The sequence below is a fragment of the Tamandua tetradactyla genome, chromosome 11 (genome assembly GCF_023851605.1).
Source record: "Tamandua tetradactyla isolate mTamTet1 chromosome 11, mTamTet1.pri, whole genome shotgun sequence".
NCBI classification, from domain to species: Eukaryota; Metazoa; Chordata; class Mammalia; order Pilosa; family Myrmecophagidae; genus Tamandua; species Tamandua tetradactyla.
In genome coordinates, this window is record NC_135337.1 from 83,864,970 (window position 1) to 83,882,742 (window position 17,773).

At 54.0% G+C, this 17,773-nt stretch overlaps 2 protein-coding genes across 8 annotated transcripts in view; one reads left to right on the forward strand and one right to left on the reverse strand.

Annotated features, from left to right (window-relative positions):
- ARHGEF18 (Rho/Rac guanine nucleotide exchange factor 18) overlaps nt 1-7,566 on the forward strand; it is a 126,888-nt gene extending 119,322 nt beyond the window's left edge. For 2 of the 6 annotated variants that reach the window (XM_077121451.1, XM_077121457.1), the window contains exon 29: nt 89-7,565. In XM_077121451.1, the coding sequence (XP_076977566.1) occupies nt 89-249 (161 nt within the window). In that variant the 3' untranslated portion in view covers nt 250-7,565. Of the gene's footprint in view, nt 1-88 lie in introns of all 6 variants that reach the window. The other 4 variants (XM_077121455.1, XM_077121454.1, XM_077121450.1 and 1 more) reach the window with 3 other exon arrangements.
- On the reverse strand, nt 5,385-17,349 carry PEX11G (peroxisomal biogenesis factor 11 gamma). 2 transcript variants are annotated; one of them, XM_077121479.1, is made up of 5 exons: nt 17,243-17,349; nt 15,409-15,597; nt 13,219-13,397; nt 9,731-9,793; nt 5,385-9,017 (listed from the first exon to the last, which is right to left on the reverse strand). In XM_077121479.1, the coding sequence occupies exons 1-5, from the start codon at nt 17,300-17,302 to the stop codon at nt 8,780-8,782; spliced, it is 729 nt and encodes a 242-aa protein (XP_076977594.1). In that variant the 5' UTR covers nt 17,303-17,349; the 3' UTR covers nt 5,385-8,779. The 2 variants fall into 2 exon arrangements, with proteins under 2 accessions (XP_076977594.1, XP_076977595.1); XM_077121480.1 differs by having other exon boundaries at nt 16,689-17,313.
- Between the last annotated feature and the right edge of the window lie 424 nt (nt 17,350-17,773).

Genomic DNA, 17,773 nt, shown 5'->3' on the forward strand with positions numbered 1-17,773 from the left:
CCCAGCACCCCCGGAGCAGTGGGCTACCTCCCAGTGCCAGGTGGCTGCTGATGGCCAGGGACCCCCCCACCATCCCTCTCTCTTCCAGAACCCTGCTGCCCAGCCCCAACCAACATCCAGCCCGAGAGCTTCAGCCTCAGGGCCGGGGGACTCTCCTCGCCGCCCCTGCTTCCGTCCCCCTTGCCACCGCCAGCCACGCCACTCACCGCCGAGGAAGAAGCCAGCAAGGAAGACGTCATCTTTTTCTAAAAGAGCAAGGCTCAAGGGGGCTGGCCCCAGGAGACGGCCCGGTACAGACCACCCTCTGTCCTTCGCTGCTGTGCTCTCTGGGGATCCCCATGGGGTCACTTTACCCACCCAGCTGCCCCTCTCCTCCTCTGAACACAGCACCCTGACAGCCGCCGGAGTCCAAGGCTGTCACTGCTTTGCAGCCGCCTGGCTCTCTCCCTAGGATTAGCAGTGGTACCCGGGTAACTTTCTCAACCTCTTTTTTTATATACAAAAAGAAAAGTTTTTAATTGAAGAATGAACCTGAGCTAAACCCAGGAGTTAATCTTAATGGCAGTACCCCATTCGGGTAGGAGAGATAGCTGTTGCAAGTGGCATTTTCAAGCAGCAATGCCTGGGGTGGGTGGGGGGTCCAGCAAAGAACCTACAACAGGCCAAACCCTCACTGTGAGCGGGGAGGCACAGGCACCAACCCCCAAGGCCGGTGACAGTCAGAGGGAGGCCAGAGGGGGCCAGAGCATCCTCTCCAGCCGCATGCCAGGTGTGCAGCACGGTCCGGGGCCCTCGGCTTGAGTGTGCGGCCACAGGCATAATGACTTCCAAAGCAGGGACCCTGTGACCGGTGTGCCCCAAGTCTGAGGCTTGTTTCCCTACCACGGCTGAACCCCAGCAGGGGCAGCTCTGTCGTCTGGACTAATCCCATGGGGCAGAGTAGGGGACAGAGCCCCCAGAGCCAACAGGAGAGAACAGTGGATTCTTTGGGCTCAGAAGCTCATCTCAAAACAAGCTACCCGAAGCTCTTTGTAACCTGCTGGAGGTATCCAAGGCCTGCTGTGTCCACACGTACCAGGAGTCCCCCCAGGGCTGTTACAACCCAGAGCATACCGCATGGGGGTACTGCTGTGTCTGGCCCTGCAGACGAGACACCAGTGAGGTGGTAGGCGGTGGCCTTGTGGGCGCTTACTGTGACCGGTACAGGGCGAGGGTCACCCCAGGGGAAGCTGCCGTTCTGCCTGCCCTGCCGCAGGGCAGTAGGTTTCAGGTGTCTGTGGAACAGTCACGGACTGGCAAGAGCATCCGACTCACTTGGTGAAATCAACGTCGAGGTGCAAGCTTGGACGTGGACGGGAGATAGAGGATGTCTCAGGCCTTTCTCTGGACTCCTCCAGGACCAAGAACCTCCCAAAGCTCGGCTGGAAGGAGCAGGCCCTGGTCTGTTTGTCCTTGTCCCAGAGGGCAGTACTGTGGGCACTGGGCAGGGCCAAGGCATCCTCCAGGACCTGGCCTCGGGGTGGCCTCAGAGAAGCTGGCGCGGTGTGGGCGCCTCACACGGTAGCCCCGACTCTGCGCTTCTCAGACACAGGCCCGAGGGAGTGAAGCACTGTCAGAAAGCTGCTCCCTCCGGAAGTCCAGCCCTCCGTCAGTCCCTGCCCCATGCCTGCTCCCAGAGTGGCCGCAGGAAGGAGCGGGAGCCTCTCGGGGCCCGCTTGTCTCAGAAGAGTAGATGAGAGTGTAATTCCTGACCTCCTGAGCCCAGCGAATGGCTGAGTCCCCTGTCTTCGTCCCCAAGTTCTTCCTCAGAGAACCTTGTCCCTCCCTCCTTGGGGGAGGGGGGGCGGTCCATGGCAACAGCAAGGAGCAAAAAGAAGTGTCCTTCCTGCCAAGTGGGAAAGCCCATCCTTTCCCAACAGCCACTTTATCGATCCCCGTGAAATACATGTACCTCCCACACATCCGATCTCCTTCGTGCCATGTTTATAATCAGTGTTTTTGTATTTTTGTACTGAAAAGTTCCAGAGCACTTTAGAAAAGGCCATCTAAATTCCTGTCCTGTTGTGAAAAGAAAATTCTGTGGCCTTCCCAGGGCTGGGATGACTGACGCAGCTGTGGGCTCGTCTGGGCCGGGACGTGGCCCCGAGCTGCTGGTGGACGGTCCGCTGTGGCCCTCTGAGAGAACACGATTCCTACAACAAGGAATTTGAGAAATTTCTGCTCAGACCTGTGGCAGGGTGGGTGCTTCCCTCCAAGCGGCCAAGGACTTCTTGGCTGCTAACGCTGTGGGCAGCACTGCCAGCACAGCCCCCTCGCCGAGACCCTGTGGCCCACCTCTTTGGTAGAGTCCAGTGCTATCAAGGTGAAGGTCAGGCTGGTGGTCACTTCCTGTTGAACCTGAGCACGTCTTTGTTCACCATGACCGTGCTCTTAGTCCACCCAACAGTTGTCTTTAGGGTGATTGTCACCCAACAGTTATTTCCAAACCGTGAGATTCTAGAACCGTCTCAGAACTTCAGACCCAATTCTAGCAATAAAAATGTCTAAAATGAGCTCTGAGCAAAGCGGGAGTTCTTTGAGGTTTCGTGGTAAAATTGTTTCCTGCCCAGATACCAGCACAATAGTCGTGGGATGTCAGGAACTCCCCGTGGCTTTTAGGGGCCACCAGGTGGGGTGGGCAGAAGGTGACACAGACCCCCCCCCACCCCACTTCTGCAGCAAGACCCTGGGCCTTGCCAGCGACCCTCAGCTGTTCATGCCTCGAGCTGGCAGCATCCGGCAAGGTTCGGGAGTCTCGTGGGAGCCTCAGCACCAAGGCCTGACAACCAGACTCTCCATGCCCCACCCCTCCCAGGGGTGTCAGGGACCAGCCACAGGGTGCCTGAAGTTGGCCCTGCCATGGAACATGGCACAGGGCCCCCTCCCTGCAGGCCTGCACGTGCGGTTGTGATTTCAGCGCTCCCCCACATGCAGCCACCAACTCCTGGCACTGGGCTGGGCACCCAGTGGGGACTCTGCTGGCTGCTAGGGCATCACTGGGCCTGATGAGGAGCCAAGTTCGCACAACAAATCCTCTGCACCTGTGTCCTGCGTAAAACCCGGACAGTCCTTTTAGGTCTAGTTCTAGGACTTGATGCTCAGCTCCAGCCTGAGAAGGCTGAGCCACCGGCTCCAGAGAGGGGCACAGGGCACGGGTGTGACCACACTGAGTACCCAATTTCTTGGACACTGTCCAGCGGTCGGCAGTTGCTGATGCCAGCAGCACACTCTGGGCTTATACGGAACCCCCAGCATATGCTATTTTGCTGATTTTGTGGTTGTGGTTTCCAGTCCAAAATAACCCATGGAGTCTGCTTTAGTTTCCTTCTTTGTCTGCTCAAGCAAAGACCGTACAGTGGGTTGGCGTAAATAATGGGAATCTATTAGCTCATGGTTTTAAGGGTAAAAGAAAGTACAAATCAAGGCAGTGCTTTCTTCCTGAAGACTAGCGTTCTGGAGCCGGCTGTCGGTGATCCTTTGTCGTGGGGTCCTCTGTCACATGACAACGCACCTGGAGGCCTCTCATCTTCTCCCTTCTCTTCCGGGTTCTGCTGAATTTCAGCTTCTTGCTTCCCATGGCTTCCTCTCTTCCTGAGTGTCATTCTGCTTCTAAAGGATTCCATAGTGGGGTTAAGGCCCATCCTGACTGAGGTGGACCACACCTTAACGAAAGTCATCTCATCAAGAGGTTCTACTTACAATGGGTTCCCACCCACAGCAATGGATGAGGTTTAAGAACACGTTTTTCTGGGGTGCCAACAGCTTCAAACCCCGACAGAGTCTAACTATATTCTTCTGTTTGGCTCGAGAAACCAGTGGTGAAGTCATCATTTCCGCCTTGCCCGAGTCAGGGTCCTATCAGGAGGGAGAAGCCCCACTGGCTATTTGAACAGAGAGAATTTAATACAGACTTAACAGGGCATCACATTATTGACTGGATGACTGGAAGTGCAGAAAGAGAAGTCCGACAGAAATATGGTGAGCCACACGTGTAATTTTTAAGTTTCTAGTGACCACATTTTAAAAAGAACCAGATGATGAATGCAATTCACCCCACTGGATTGTAGGTTGAAAGTGGCTAACCATGTGGGACAACTATCACCACAATAAAAAATGTGTAAAAAAACAGGTGAAAATAATGTATTTTATTTAAACCACCCTATCCAAAAACATGATCATTTCAATGTGAAATCCATGCAAAAATTATTGAGATATGTTACGTCCTTTTTGTTGTACCAAGTCTCTAGAATCTGGTGTGTATTTTACACTTGAGAGCATATCTCAATTCTGGCATGTGGCCCGGGGCTGCTCGGGCCAGGCACAGATCTAAGTTACCAACTGCTGGAAGCAGCCACCACCCCTAGGGCTGGGAGGACGAAGGAAAGTGATTGGAATTATTAAAGTTTAGGCTCTTAGAGACGGGTCCCACGGAGCCGAAACTCAGAGCCAGTCAGTGCCAGCATCTCTGGGGGGTGGTCCTGCCCTACAACAGCTGGAAAACCTGCAAGCTGGATTTAATGCTGCCGCTTTGGCAAGGAAGTGACGCTGCCAGGGTGAAGTTCAGCTGGAATGAGGCTTCCGGGAACAGGAAGCCAGCAGAGGTGGACAGGTTCCTTCTCCAAACCCAATGGGCCTCCTCTAGTGATTCCTGGGGAAGGGAGCTGCAGGCAAAGCAGAAGGTTTGCAGAGTCCCTCCCCCAGCAGAGCGTAGAAGGAGCAGAGAAACCACAGTTGAATAACTGGCCTCCAAGAATCTGAATAGACATTTCTCCAAAGATGATGTGACCAATAAGCACATGAAAACGCGAATCAAAACCACAATTACCATTTGATACCAAATACCATTTTACACCCACTAAAATAGCTAGAATTAAACAACAAAAATGGGAAGGATGTGGAGAAATAGGAACACTCGTGTATTAGGAATATAAGAAGGAGCAGCACCTGCGGTGTTAACTCAGTTAAGTATAGAATTACCATTTGACCCGGCATTCCCACTTCCAGGAGTATACCCAAAAGAACCAAAAGCAGGGACTCAAGCAGATACTTACACAGCAGTGTTCATTGCAGCGTTATTCACAGTAGTCAAAAGGTGGAAGCAACCCAAGTGTCCCATCAGCAGATGAATGGGTAAGCAAAGCGTGATGTACACAAAGAATGGGAATGGAATGTTATTCAGCTGTAAAAAAGAACTATTTTTCATACAGGCCACAACACAGATGAAGCTGAAAACATGTTGAATGGAATAAACCACACGCAAAAGGACAAATGTATGATCTCATTCATACAAAATACCTAGAATATGCAAATTCAGAGAGACGAAAGTAGATTACAGGTGTCGGGGCTGGGAGGGAGGGTGGTAAATGGGGCGTCCGTGCTCAGTGGGTGCCGTGTTTCTGCTTGGGGTGATGAAAACGGTTTGTGAACAGATGGTTGTGGTGGCAATAACACAGCTGTGAATGTGATTAGCATCCCTGGACTGCACACTCGCAAGGGGTTCCAGTGGAAATGTTATGTTGTGCATACGTTGCCAAGTAAAACTTTTTAAATCAAAGAAAACTGGCCTCCGATGAACATAGCACATCTGATACATCCTCAAGGGTCAAGATGGAAAGAAATTTTGGTTTTCCTAAAACCGTAATAGGGGGCAGTAAGGGAGGGACCATGGCAATCCCTGTATGTCTTATCAGGGTGTTGGGTTGTGGAAACAACCTGAAAGTCAAAGGACATTTTTTTTTAATCCCTCAGTTGCCCAGCTCTGGAACAGGGAGGAGCAGGTTTCTTTGGTTGAGCACCAAGTCAAGTACTGGCTTGGTCTGGAGCCAAGATCTAAATGATAACAAAACCTTCCATCATCTGTGTTATGCTCAGTGGGCCAGATGCTGGGCAGAGAAGATGTGGGATGAGGCTCCACTGTTGCAAGTTTGCCAGGGCATTGGTAGACCCACACTGTACAAGATGGCTTTCAACCTATTTGAATAGTGGCTTCGTTAACTCACGGTAAATGCACAGATCTTGAGGGCACAGCTGGATGTCATCTTCATTTCCAGGGCTGCTGGGTCAAAGTACTACAAACCGGGACACTTAAAACAGGGCTTTCTTATGTCACAGTTCTAGACGCCCAAAGTCCAAAATGTGTCGAGGAGTGCCTCCCATGCCTCACCCTGCCTCCCAGTGGTTTGCAGGCCAGCCCTGGGCTTCAGCCTGGGCTTCGGTCATCATATGGCCTTCTCCCTTCTGCCTCTCTGCCCGGTTCTCCCCTTCTTAGAAGGAAAACCAGTCACACTGGGTTAAGGGCCCACCCTACTCCAGTTGGATCTCGTCTTAACTCTCCTAATTCCATTTGTAAGGACCCTATTTCGAGATAAGGTCACATTCTGCAGTGCTGGGAGCTAGAATTTATATTGTGGCAGGACACGATTCCACCCAGAACAAATGGGCCTTGACAGATACATGCACAGAGAACCCATACCCCAATCAAGATATAAAGCATCAAGCCCACACACACACACAGGGTTTTCCCTCCCGCCCCTCTCCAATCTCGGAATCCCATCCCCAGAGGCAGCCACTGGTCTGCTGTCACGATAGGTTGGTTTTGCCTGTTCTAGAACTTCCTATCAACAGAACATAGCAGATAGATTCCTAACAACAGAATCTACCCTTCTGGGCCTGGCTTCATTCTTGCAGCACAGGGTTTTTGAAGTTCATGGAATTGAACCCAGGTCTCCGGTATGGCAGGCGAGAATTCTGCCACTGAGTCACCGTCGCACCACTGCACAGCCCTCTGCTGTGTTTAATAGTTCATTTCTTCTTATTGTTGACTAGTATTTGGCTGTATGGAAGGACCACTATTTAGCCTAATTTAAGGATCTCCTTTCTTTTTTCTTTTCTTTAACCTAACCAAGCACATATAATAGTTGTTTTCGGTCTTCACTGGGGTCAAAGACTTGTGTGAGGCCCTGATCAGAGTCAGGGGCCCTGTTCACACAGAAGGGTGCACATTTGTCAGCCTGCATCACGTTTTCCATTCAATCCAGGCACCGAGGTTAAGGGCCTGGCCACAGAAGATACTGGACTGCGGTCCCATTGGAAAGGGGTCCTGGAAGGGGTGGGCCCACCCATCCCAAGATGGTAGGAGGCTAAGAAATCGGTCCTGAATGTGGGTGGTGGGTGTGCGTCCAAAGCTGGGCAGCTGCATGCTCACACTGTGGCCCTGGAAGCAGCTCCCTTCACCGCCCCAGCCAGCCCTGGCTGCCCAGAAGCTGCAGCCGGAGGCCCTGGTGCCGGATGCTACTGAGCCACTCATGCTTGAGCACACACCCCACCCCAGCCTGGCCCTGCCTGCCGGCCATTCATGCGCGTGTCCCTGGCCTTCCCCAGCAGAGCTCCCGGGGGCTGTGAGCACCCTGAGGCCGTGGGCATGGCCACTTTCTGCAGAGAGCCCATGGGCATCAAGGGATTCTCAAAAGGGTCTGTTCCCCGCCCCAAAAAGATTAGGAGCTCCTGGAGCAGAGAGCGCAAACCTTCAGCAAGTAAAAGGAAATTAATGGTTGCCAAGCCTGGGGGGTGGAGTGGGGGTGGTGACAGCTAAGAGGCACAGGCTTCTTTCTGGGGTGATGAAAACTTTCTAAAATTGATTGTGGTGATGGATGCACAACTCTGCGTAGACTAAAAGCCATTGAACTTACACATTAAATGGGGGAAGTGGGTGATATATGAATTATATCTCAATAAACCTGTGTTTTTTTTTTTTTCCTTAAGGAAAAAACAAAATTCACTGGACCAGCACAGGGGGTAGGATGTGGGCCTCCTTTTCTGGAAACATCCATCCCTCCTGTTCTGGTCTTTATCACCCCTGGTCAATGTCCAGGCCTTCCCTGCCCACACTCTGTCTCTATTTGGTTTTATTTGTTGTGGCAGTTAGTACTTGACATATTCTCACCAAGTGCTCACGTGGCTTCCCCACAAATGGGACACACAAGTCCCCCTCCCCAGGGTAATAGCTCATTAGTCTGAGTGCTATTAGGACACCCCCCACCCTGAATCTCGCTGACGTCCTGGGAGCTAAGGACAGGGCAAGTCTGCACCCCCACACAGAGGGAGGGAGGGTGAGCTCGGCCCACTGACCCCAGCCTGTGAGTCTGGGGCAGAAGGGGTCCTGATAGACAAGGCAGCGCCGGCTCGGCCTGGGGCTGGGGGCCTCTGCAGCCTCCCAGGTTAAAGCACAGCGCGAGCCTCCTCCTGGAGTGGCCCCCAGCATCGCAGCTCGTTCCTGGACCCATGGCCTCTTTCAGGTAAAACCCCAAAAGACAGCATCAGCAGGCACGAGTGCAGTCACCTCACACCTGAGCCTGGCACCTCAACATTCATTTATTCCCCTTCCCGGCTTTTTTCTCTAAGGCCCCACGCCACACAGGACTTACTGCCGTGCAAAGCCTGCAGCTGCTTTCTCCTCTCCGAGGGCACGTGAGTCCCTGAGGCCCCGAGAGGAGCTTCCCTGAGGATGCAGGAGCACTGGCCTGGGTGGAAAGGTTTTGCTCCCAAGGCCTGGGGGAGATCCCACAGGAGACCCAATCCCCACCCCATGGGTGGGTTTACTCCTTGCACTGCTCGGCAATTTCAGTCCACCACCTGCTGTTGATTTGCTCAATCAGAGGCTGGGCCCCTCGCTCTGGAGAGTCCTACTTCGTGGCAGAGGGACGCTGCATCGGGGTTCGGGCGTCCAGTGCTGCTTGGCGCGTCACGGGGTGGTGGCATCGGTCTGGCTGCCGCGGGCCCGGGCGGCCTGGTACACGCTGAGCAGGGAGGACACGGTGCCCAGGAGGCCCACAAGCCACGGGGGAAGGTGGCCAGCCCACAGCACCCCTGGGGGCAGCCAGTGCACGGCGTTGCCCAGGTCCGCCAGGTTGCTGAGCAGAGTCAGCACCTCCTCCCGGATCTGCGCCGCCACAGCCCTCTGCTTGCTCCGGGGCAGCCGGCTGTGGGGAGTGAGGGGGAGCCACTCATGCGGGGCAGGGAAGGAGGGGACCTCTGACCCTGCTCGCCAGGCTGGCCCTGACCCTCCCACGGGAACCCAGTCCCCACCACAAATCCCTGAAGGAGTCACGGCACACACAGGGCATGGCTGGGACCCACGTCTCGAGCCCTCACCCCGGGCAGGGAGACAGGATCGGGTCTGGGTGGGGGGCAGGTTTGGGGGCTGGTCACATCAAGGGCTAGCTTGGCGCCCAGCAGGTCCCCCCACCTTGTCATCATGTCCCCCCAGGGGCCAAGTCTCAAGCCGGCTGCTGGGGAAGTGGGAGTGAGGGGAGGGAAGAGCGGCTGTCTCGGCAGTACAGACCACAGGCCAAACGGCCTGTCCAGAACTTTCCCAGGATGAGAGTGACAGCGGTCACTGTCCCCAGGAGACGAACTCCTTCCAGCTGGAGGTGGGGCCACAATGGCTCAGAGCCCTTCCTCAGCCGCTTCCTGGCTCAGCGGCCTTGGCAAGCCTCGGTTTCCCCACATATCAAAGTCACCACCCCCACCATGGCAGCGGCTGTGAGGGCCCGTGACCTGGCACCTATCAGGAACCCCATCCGGGGCCAGGCACAGGAGCAGGAGCTGACAACTGGCAATTTGGGGCCTCTCCTGGCCAGGGCCACCCACGGGGCCCAGCCTGCTGGAGGAAGGGGGCCTGTCGACGTCCCACCTGGTGAAGGCCACTGTGGAATTCCTCAGCTTCTGCCTCAGCTTCAGTGCCGTCCACAGGGACCTGCAATTCCAGAAAGGCACAGGGCAGGGCGGGGGTTGGGGGGAGCAGAGGCAGGAGCTCCCAACACCAGTGGGCAGGGAGGGGCCCCTCTCCCTGTTGCTGCCGCGAGAGGGTCCCTCCTGAACCTGGGGCTCCCTTCTTTTCCAGCCACCAATGAATGGTCCTGAGGCCTCTCAGAGCTGCAGACCTGGCTGCACCTCATAAGCTCCAGGAACCCCAACTTGCCCAGGCCCACTATAGCAGATTTGGAGGCATCTGGCACTTCTCTGAGGACCACTGGCCTGAGGCCCGCAGCTCCTTCCCCAGCATGGGGTGGTCACAGCCACCAGAGAGGCCTCTTGTAGGGGCAGGACCCACAGGCCCGGTGGTCAACCAGCTGGATGGCCTGGAGGAGCTGCTCTCCCTCTCTGACACTTGGCCACTTCACCTGTTCAACGTGGACAGTGGGCCAGGTGGGCACCAGGCCTGCCCCTGGCACGTGCACCCACTCAGACAACCTGGACATGCCTGGACACTGGCCGGACCTGAGTTTGGTGCATCTGGATGCCTCTCTGGGCCGGAGGGGCTGGTAAAGGAGTCCTGGGTGGGCAGGTGCTCTCCAAGGCCCAGGTATGGCCCTACCCCGGCATGGCCAGGACAAGAGGCACCAAGTCCTGCCTGCTGGAGGGCTGACCTCGCCAGGCTCCCTGAGTGGGAGGGCCAGGGCCTGGGCACACGTCTGGCCGCCACGCAGCCCTGCACTCTGTGGATCCAACCGAGAGTCTGGGATGTGGGGCAGCACCTGCAGTGTAGTCAGTGAGCCTGCTTCTGAGCCGCTGGGGGTATCTGGGCAAAATGCTGGTTCCTGGACCACCACATCCCAGCTCACAGAATCAGAGCCTCTGGGTGCCTGGCCCAGGTGTCTACGTTTGTTACCAACCTCCCAGGTGATTCTCCTGCACCCTGAGGCCCCGAGGACACCTGGCCCACACATCACGACCGGCATGCCCCCAACGCTCCCCTAGCCCTACTCCCTGGCTCACACCTAAGTCTGCTGAGATGGTGGGAAATCTACACCACCTAAAACCCCTGTAGCATCTGGAGTGGGGGAGGAGTGTGATGGAGTGCTCTGTATGGACTCTGCATTGTTGTTGCAACTGTCTGGTACGTTTGTAATTATTTCAAAATAAAATGTTTAAGGGGGGAAAAAATTGGGATCAAGGCTGCCCCTAAAACAAGAACGAGATATCTCTGCGGGCCGGAGGCCAGGAGACAAGGCTGCCCTACAGCTGCAGCCCCAGGCCACCCCACAGCCAGCCCAGGGGCTCTCCAGGATCTTCAAGCCCACGGGGGAGGGAGCTGGCGCCAGGAGGCAGGCACGGCCAGCTCCAGACCAGACACAGCAAGCCTGTGCAGGGGGTACGACCATCAGACAGGGGCCATGGAGATATAGGAGGCACGGCGGCCCTGAAACAAGATCATGAGGTGAAAACACAGGCCAAGTGCACTACAGAAGGCTGGCAGAGAATCGGACAAATTCTAAACAGCAGGGAGCTCTGGGTTGGACCGTGGGTGACTCTAATCTTCTACTCTGGGGCTTGTACATTTTCCAGATGGTCTACATAAGCACATAGTGAGAGCATCTGTAAGAGGAGGAGGAGACAAGGAATGTCTACGGTCAGCGCCTTGCTCAGGGACAGGTAACAGCAGACCTTGCAGCTGGCAATCAGCCCCTCACCCCTGACTCTACTTACTGCCCCACCCCGTGAGTCAGAACAAAGGCAGGTCAACTGCACCAGGGGCTGGGGGCAGCTGCGCCTCACGGGAGAGATCTGAGTGACCTTTGCTGTCATTAATACCCAGGGGCTGCGGTCAACTGGCATGTGACAACAGGAAGACACCACGGGGTGAAATAAACTAGACACAAAAAATCTTCCACCTGTGGTATGATTTCCCTTACATGAAATAACCAGAAACAGGCCAATTCAGAGAGATAGAAGGTAGATTACAGGGTACCGGGGTTGGGGGTAGGACAGGGGAATGGGGACTGTGGCTTAATGGGTACAGAGCTGTTTGGGATGATTTAAAGGTTTTGATGGAAAAGAATGGATGGTGGTGGTGGTCTGACACGGTGAATGAAATTAACACTCACAGGAATAGGTACTTGAAAGTGGTTTAAATAGGAAATGCTATGTTGTATATATATCACAATAAAAAAGAAAAGGAACTCCCCACATTCCTCCAAACCCCAGAAAAAGAAACACGAGGTCTGAGGCCCTGATCCGCCTTGTGTTTCCTGGGACAGGGGATTCCAAACAAACTGACTCAGCGAATTTGCAAAGAGGAAAACACTTGGGAGGAACTCAGGTCTTAAAGTTCCTGGAAACTGTGTGTGGTTTGGGAAAGCGTGCAGCCGTCAGGCTGTGTTATCTGCTGACTGGCTGGGCAGGCAGGACTCAGGGACCCGGACAGAAGCACCACAGCTGCCCCTGTCTCCCCAGGACCCTCCTGGGTGTGACTGGCAGAACAATGCCCCCATCCTAACCCCGGGAGCCTGTGACTGTGTGACCGTAGGTGGCAAAAGAAGCTTTGCAGATGGGATTAAATTAAGGGTCTTGAGGTGGGGAGAGGATCCTGGGTTGTCTGGATGGGCCTGGTGTCAACACAAGGGTCCTTATAAACGGGAGGCAGGCCCGGCCGAAGGCATTCTTTTCCATCCCCACCAATAAAGAGGGCCATTCACGTGGAACAGATGACAACACACAGGCGCAGCCTTGCCCTAGGACTCTGCTACCTGCCCCCAGTACCCTGTACATTCAGACAGAACAAAAGAGACCCAAACACCTGCATCTGTGCTGCCCAGGGCAGTGGCCACGTGAGCCTCTTGAGTACTTGAAACGTGGCCTGTACAAATGCAGAGGTAAGTGGGAACGACATCCCTGACTTTAAATACTTAGTATGGAAAAAAATAAAGAATGTGAAATACCCATCAAAAATTATATATTAATTACAAGTTGCAAGGATAGTATTCTGGATATACTGGGTTAAGTAAAATATGTAAAATTGAAAGAAAAAAAAGCAGCATTAGATCAGAGTTTGAAAAAGGAGCTGTGACAGTAGAAGCAGAGGCTGGAGTGACTTGCTTTAAAGGTGGAAAGAGGAGCCGTAAGCCTAAGAATATAGGAGGCTTCCAGAAGCTGGAAGAGGCAAGGGGCAAATAGATTGTCCCCTCGAGTCTCCAGAAGGGATGCAGCACTGCCGCCACCTTGATTTTAGCTCCATGAGACCCAGACTTCTAACCTCCAGAGCTGTAAGAGAATATGTCTGTGTTGCTTTGAGCCACTATGTCTGTGGTCATTTGTCACAGCAGCAGGGAACTCCTAAAGTGGGGCTGCAACAAAAAGAGCTCCCCTCCGGCCTGCTGGCCTGCGGGTGACCCCACTTACTTGGCAATCCCCAGGAGCAGGGAGAGGCCCCAGAGGGCTGTGCTCAGCGCCCACCACCGCGCTGAGTTCACGTGCAGGACCTTGGCGTCAGCGGCCCAGGCCACGTGCTCACAGGGGTAGTAGAGCTGGTCTGCCACGTTGCCCAGGACAGACACCCAGCGGACAAAGACATCTTCCTCCTGCGGGATGAGGACAGGCGGGGGAGAAGGGCCTGGGATCGGGCCTACCCACTGTCTGTTGCAGTGACCGAGGTCATGCCGGGTGCCCCTCCCATTGGGAGGACTGCTCCCTGCCAGTCACCAAGGCAAAGTCCAGGCCAGGCGGGCTGTCCTGTGAGTAATTCTGGCCAGCACTGGCCTCTTCAGGAGAACAAAGGCTGCCGGGGATGGAGTCCCCAGCCACAGCCCTGATTTCTGCTTCAAAGCATCAGGGCCCATGGGAGCGGTGAGTCTCAGCCTGGCTGCATGCACAGTGGAGTCCCCAGCTGGGCATCAACAAATCTTGGGTGCTAGGCCCAGGGAGTCTGACTCTCTAAGGTCTGAGGTGGGGCCCGAGTATTAAAATATGTTAACTTCCCAGACTGACAGGATGGTTGGGGCCCCAGGCCACAGCCTCCCCTCCTAGTCTTTACCTGTCCTCATCCTCCTGCCTACCTTACCCTCCCCTTCCTCTCCATCTTCCCAGGAAATCCCAGTCCACCCTCCATGGTGCTCGATGTTGCCGCCGCCTCCTTCCTCCTGGCCAGTTGTGCTCTTTTCTTTTTTCCCTCCTGGTTCTGAACTAGACTCCACGCTCCCCCATCCTGCCTGGGCCCCTCTGGTGCACACTAGGGGCCCCGAGCCCCTATGTGCTCATTCCACCACGTTTCCAGAGAAATGGCAGGGAGGAAGAGAGTCTCGGGGTAGGGGTGGGAGACACAGACACAAACACAGGCCCCAATAGAGAGGAGCTCTTGTTCTGGCCAAGGGATATATGAGGGACAGAGGGCCCCGTGCCCCCTGCCCTTTGCAGAGGAGATCCGTGTATAGGGAGGGAGGGTCTCCATGGATACATGAAAAGCACCCCAATGGGACAAAGAGGAGGATGAGATAGATATGAAACCAAGAAATGCATTGGCTAGGGATAGTCAAGCCATGGGGCGCAGGGGACGGAAACAGGGAGCGCCTGGGAGAATGGGGGGAGAGAAAAGGGCAGCCCAGGGAGGAAAGTGCCTCAGCAGAGCTGGCTCTGGGCAGCCTCTCAGACCAGGTGGACGCAACTGTCCCTGGGGTAGAACCACTGCTTTAGATCTACTAACACCTGTGCAGAATGACGAGGGACAAGTACTATCCCGCGGCACTGTGTGCAACACCAAAATAATATAAATAATCCACATGTTCAGCAACGGGACTGGTTAAATAAATAACAGTGGGTCTATGGAGCAGAGTACTAAGAGCTCATAGAGAATGAAGAAGCCCTCTTTGGACTGACATGGAATGATCTCCAAGTTGAATTTGTCAAAGGAGAAAAGGAAGTGGCAGAAAAGTGTATATAACATGCAACTATTTGGGTAAACAACACGTATATGCTTGTGAAGGTTCGGGAAATCTCATCAAGGAGACACCAAAAGCTGACAACAGTCACTGCCTCTAAAGAGGAAAATCAGCGACTGGGGGGAGGTAGGAAGGAGGAAAACTTTTAAATTATATTATGTTATATTATAATTATTATATTAATATTATTATATTAGTATCATGTTATGCCATTATTATATTATGTTATACCATGTCGTGTTAGTTATATTTGTTATATTCATAATATTTATTAGCTTGTTATATTATTGTTTTTATTATACTGTGCATCATATATAAAATATATTCTATTATATATTTGTTTGTTTGTTTTTTGCATGGGCAGGCACCAGGAATCGACCCCAGGTCTCCAGCACAGCAGGCGAGAATTCTACCTGCTGAGCCACTGTGGCCCGCCCTATTATATATGTTTCATTATATATATTTGAACCTTTTGAATTTGAAACATGGAAATGGATTGGCTAATTTCTTTAACTTTAAAAATTTTTAATTAAAATGAGAACATCCGAATGCCTCAAGAAAGTAAAGTCTAAAAAGATAAATTACCACGCAGGAAACACCTTGGGACAAGGCTCCTGAGGTCACAGCCCCCTCCCCGCAGCCCCACGCAGCCCATTACCTTTGCCCCCAGGCCATACTGCTTGGTGTAAGCGAGCATGGCCAGGTCATCGAAGAGCCGCAGGACAGTCCTGCAGCGGCTGAGCTCGGTGGCTAGTGCCAGCAGGCGCATCCCCACTTCTGACCTGGCTGGACCTTGTTCCACGAGGACCCCGCCAACCAGCTGGCAGCAGTACCCCAGCGTTCGGATCTGCAGGAAACCACAAGTCAGGAAGGCTGCACCATCACCCTGACCTGGCCCCAAGGGATCAAGCCCGTGGAAGATTTCAGATCCTCAAACTTCCAATTAAAGCTGGAAGCGTGAAAAGGCACCTGTAGGTGGGACAAATGCAGAAACATGACATCACTGTCCAAGACGCAGCAGAGAGTCTGATGGGCCGATGGCTCATGTCACTGAAGGGCACAGCCTTCAGAGACAGAAGTGACAGGAACAAGAAAACAGAAGTGCCTTTTCCCACCTTCTGGATCCTTCTTTACCCAAGGGGCAGGAGGACGAGACCGAAATGTACATTTACATCTACATTGCTGGGCCAAAGCCCTGAGCTGGGCCCAGGACTGAGGAGAAGGTGGTCTGCCCTTAACCCAGTGGAAAAAACCATAATTTGCTTGGATTACTCCAGTGCAAAGGAACCCATCCACAGGCAATTTGAGCACCATGGGCTGTCATCTTTATTTCATCTGTTTTTCACAAAGGGCTTTTTCCTGTTGTTGTTTTGGTTTGGTTTTGTATGCTGAATGGTGGGGTCACATTTCATTCTTTTTCCACGTAACTATCCCATTATTGCAGCATCATTTGTTGAATTGTTTTTTTGGGGGTGGGAAGTGCATGGGCCAGGAAGTGAACCTGGGTCTCCCGTATGGCAGGTGAGAATTCTACCACTGAACTACCACCCCTTTCCCATCGTCTTATGTGGTATTTCTATACCTTTGTAATAGCAAACACTAGTTTAATAATGTTCAGCTTGGGGGGATTTGTTGAAACCTGAATGCTCAATCATAGAAGTCTGGATTGGAAACTAAATGCCCAGTCACAGTGCTTACCCATAGGAAACCAGCCCAATCTCAGGGGCCTGGATGGAGCAACCTAACTGCCCAACCTAAGGGGATCTGATCAAAACTTAAATATCCAGACACGGGGGGGGGGGGGGGGGGGGGGGGACTCTGCAATGTCCTAAATCCCAGTATGAGATTGTTCTAGACCACCTAAGAACCGAATACAGGGGCGTGGGTCAGATCTTAAATGCTCAACCATAGGGAACCAGTTGGAACAGAAATGCCCACCTGTGCTGGGGTGGCTGTAACAACCTCAATGGTCAGTCATTGGAGTTTTGGTTGGGATCCACCATAGCTGGGCATGTGAATTACAAGGGCCTGGCTGGAGCGGGTTCCCTGGTACCAAGCTGGCTGGAACAACCTAAAGGCCCAACTTCGGGGGATCTGGGCGAACCCTAAACTCCCAAACATGAAGGAAGCCCTGCAACATCCTAAATCCCAAAATGGGATTTTTCCAGACAATCCAGGCACTGAGCACCGGAGCCTGGTCAGATCTCAAATGTCCAACCGTGGGGATTTGGTTGGTAGGCAACTGTCCGGCCGTGCTGGGGTGGCTGGAACAATCGAAATGTCCAAAGCCCCAGGACCTGGTCGGAGCCCAGTTTGGAAAGGACCTCTACGATGGGGGGGCGGGGTGATCTTGAGCCCCTATCCGCGCCTCAGTTTCCCCATTTCTGAGCTTTGACCGAACTCCAGGTCCTCTAGCCCCGCTTCGCCGCGAATTCCGCAACGCGGGGGCGGACGGCGGCCAGAGACATCGTCCCGGCCGGCCCCAGCCTCACCAGGCGGTCGCGACCCCTGTACGACTCCAGCGCGGAAACCAGGCCACTCAGCACCGCCATGGCAACTCCCCGGTGACGTCACCGCGACGTCTGCGCGCCGCACCAAGGGGCGGGGCCGGGAGCGAGGCCGCGTCCCGGAGACATTCCGAGCGCGCGCGCGCGTAGTGCGCAGGCGCGCCCAGACCCTTTGTCCTGGCCCCGGCCCTGGCCCGGGTCCTTTGTCCGCCGCAGGGATCAGCGGGTTGTGCGGACTGGGGATTGCCATGTTGGCGCTCCCTCGGGCGCCAGCATCTTGCGTGAACGTCGGATGCACTCTGCCGTACGGCGCTTTGTCTTTTCAAGGTTATCAAGCCACCTACACACACACACACACACACACACACACACACACACACACACACACACTCTCACACACAGTTTTGTCTTTTCAAGGTTATCAAGCCACCTACACACACACACACACACACACACACTCTCTCACACACAAAAGTTTTCCAAACAGAAACACCAACCTGTTAGCTGTGGCTCAAG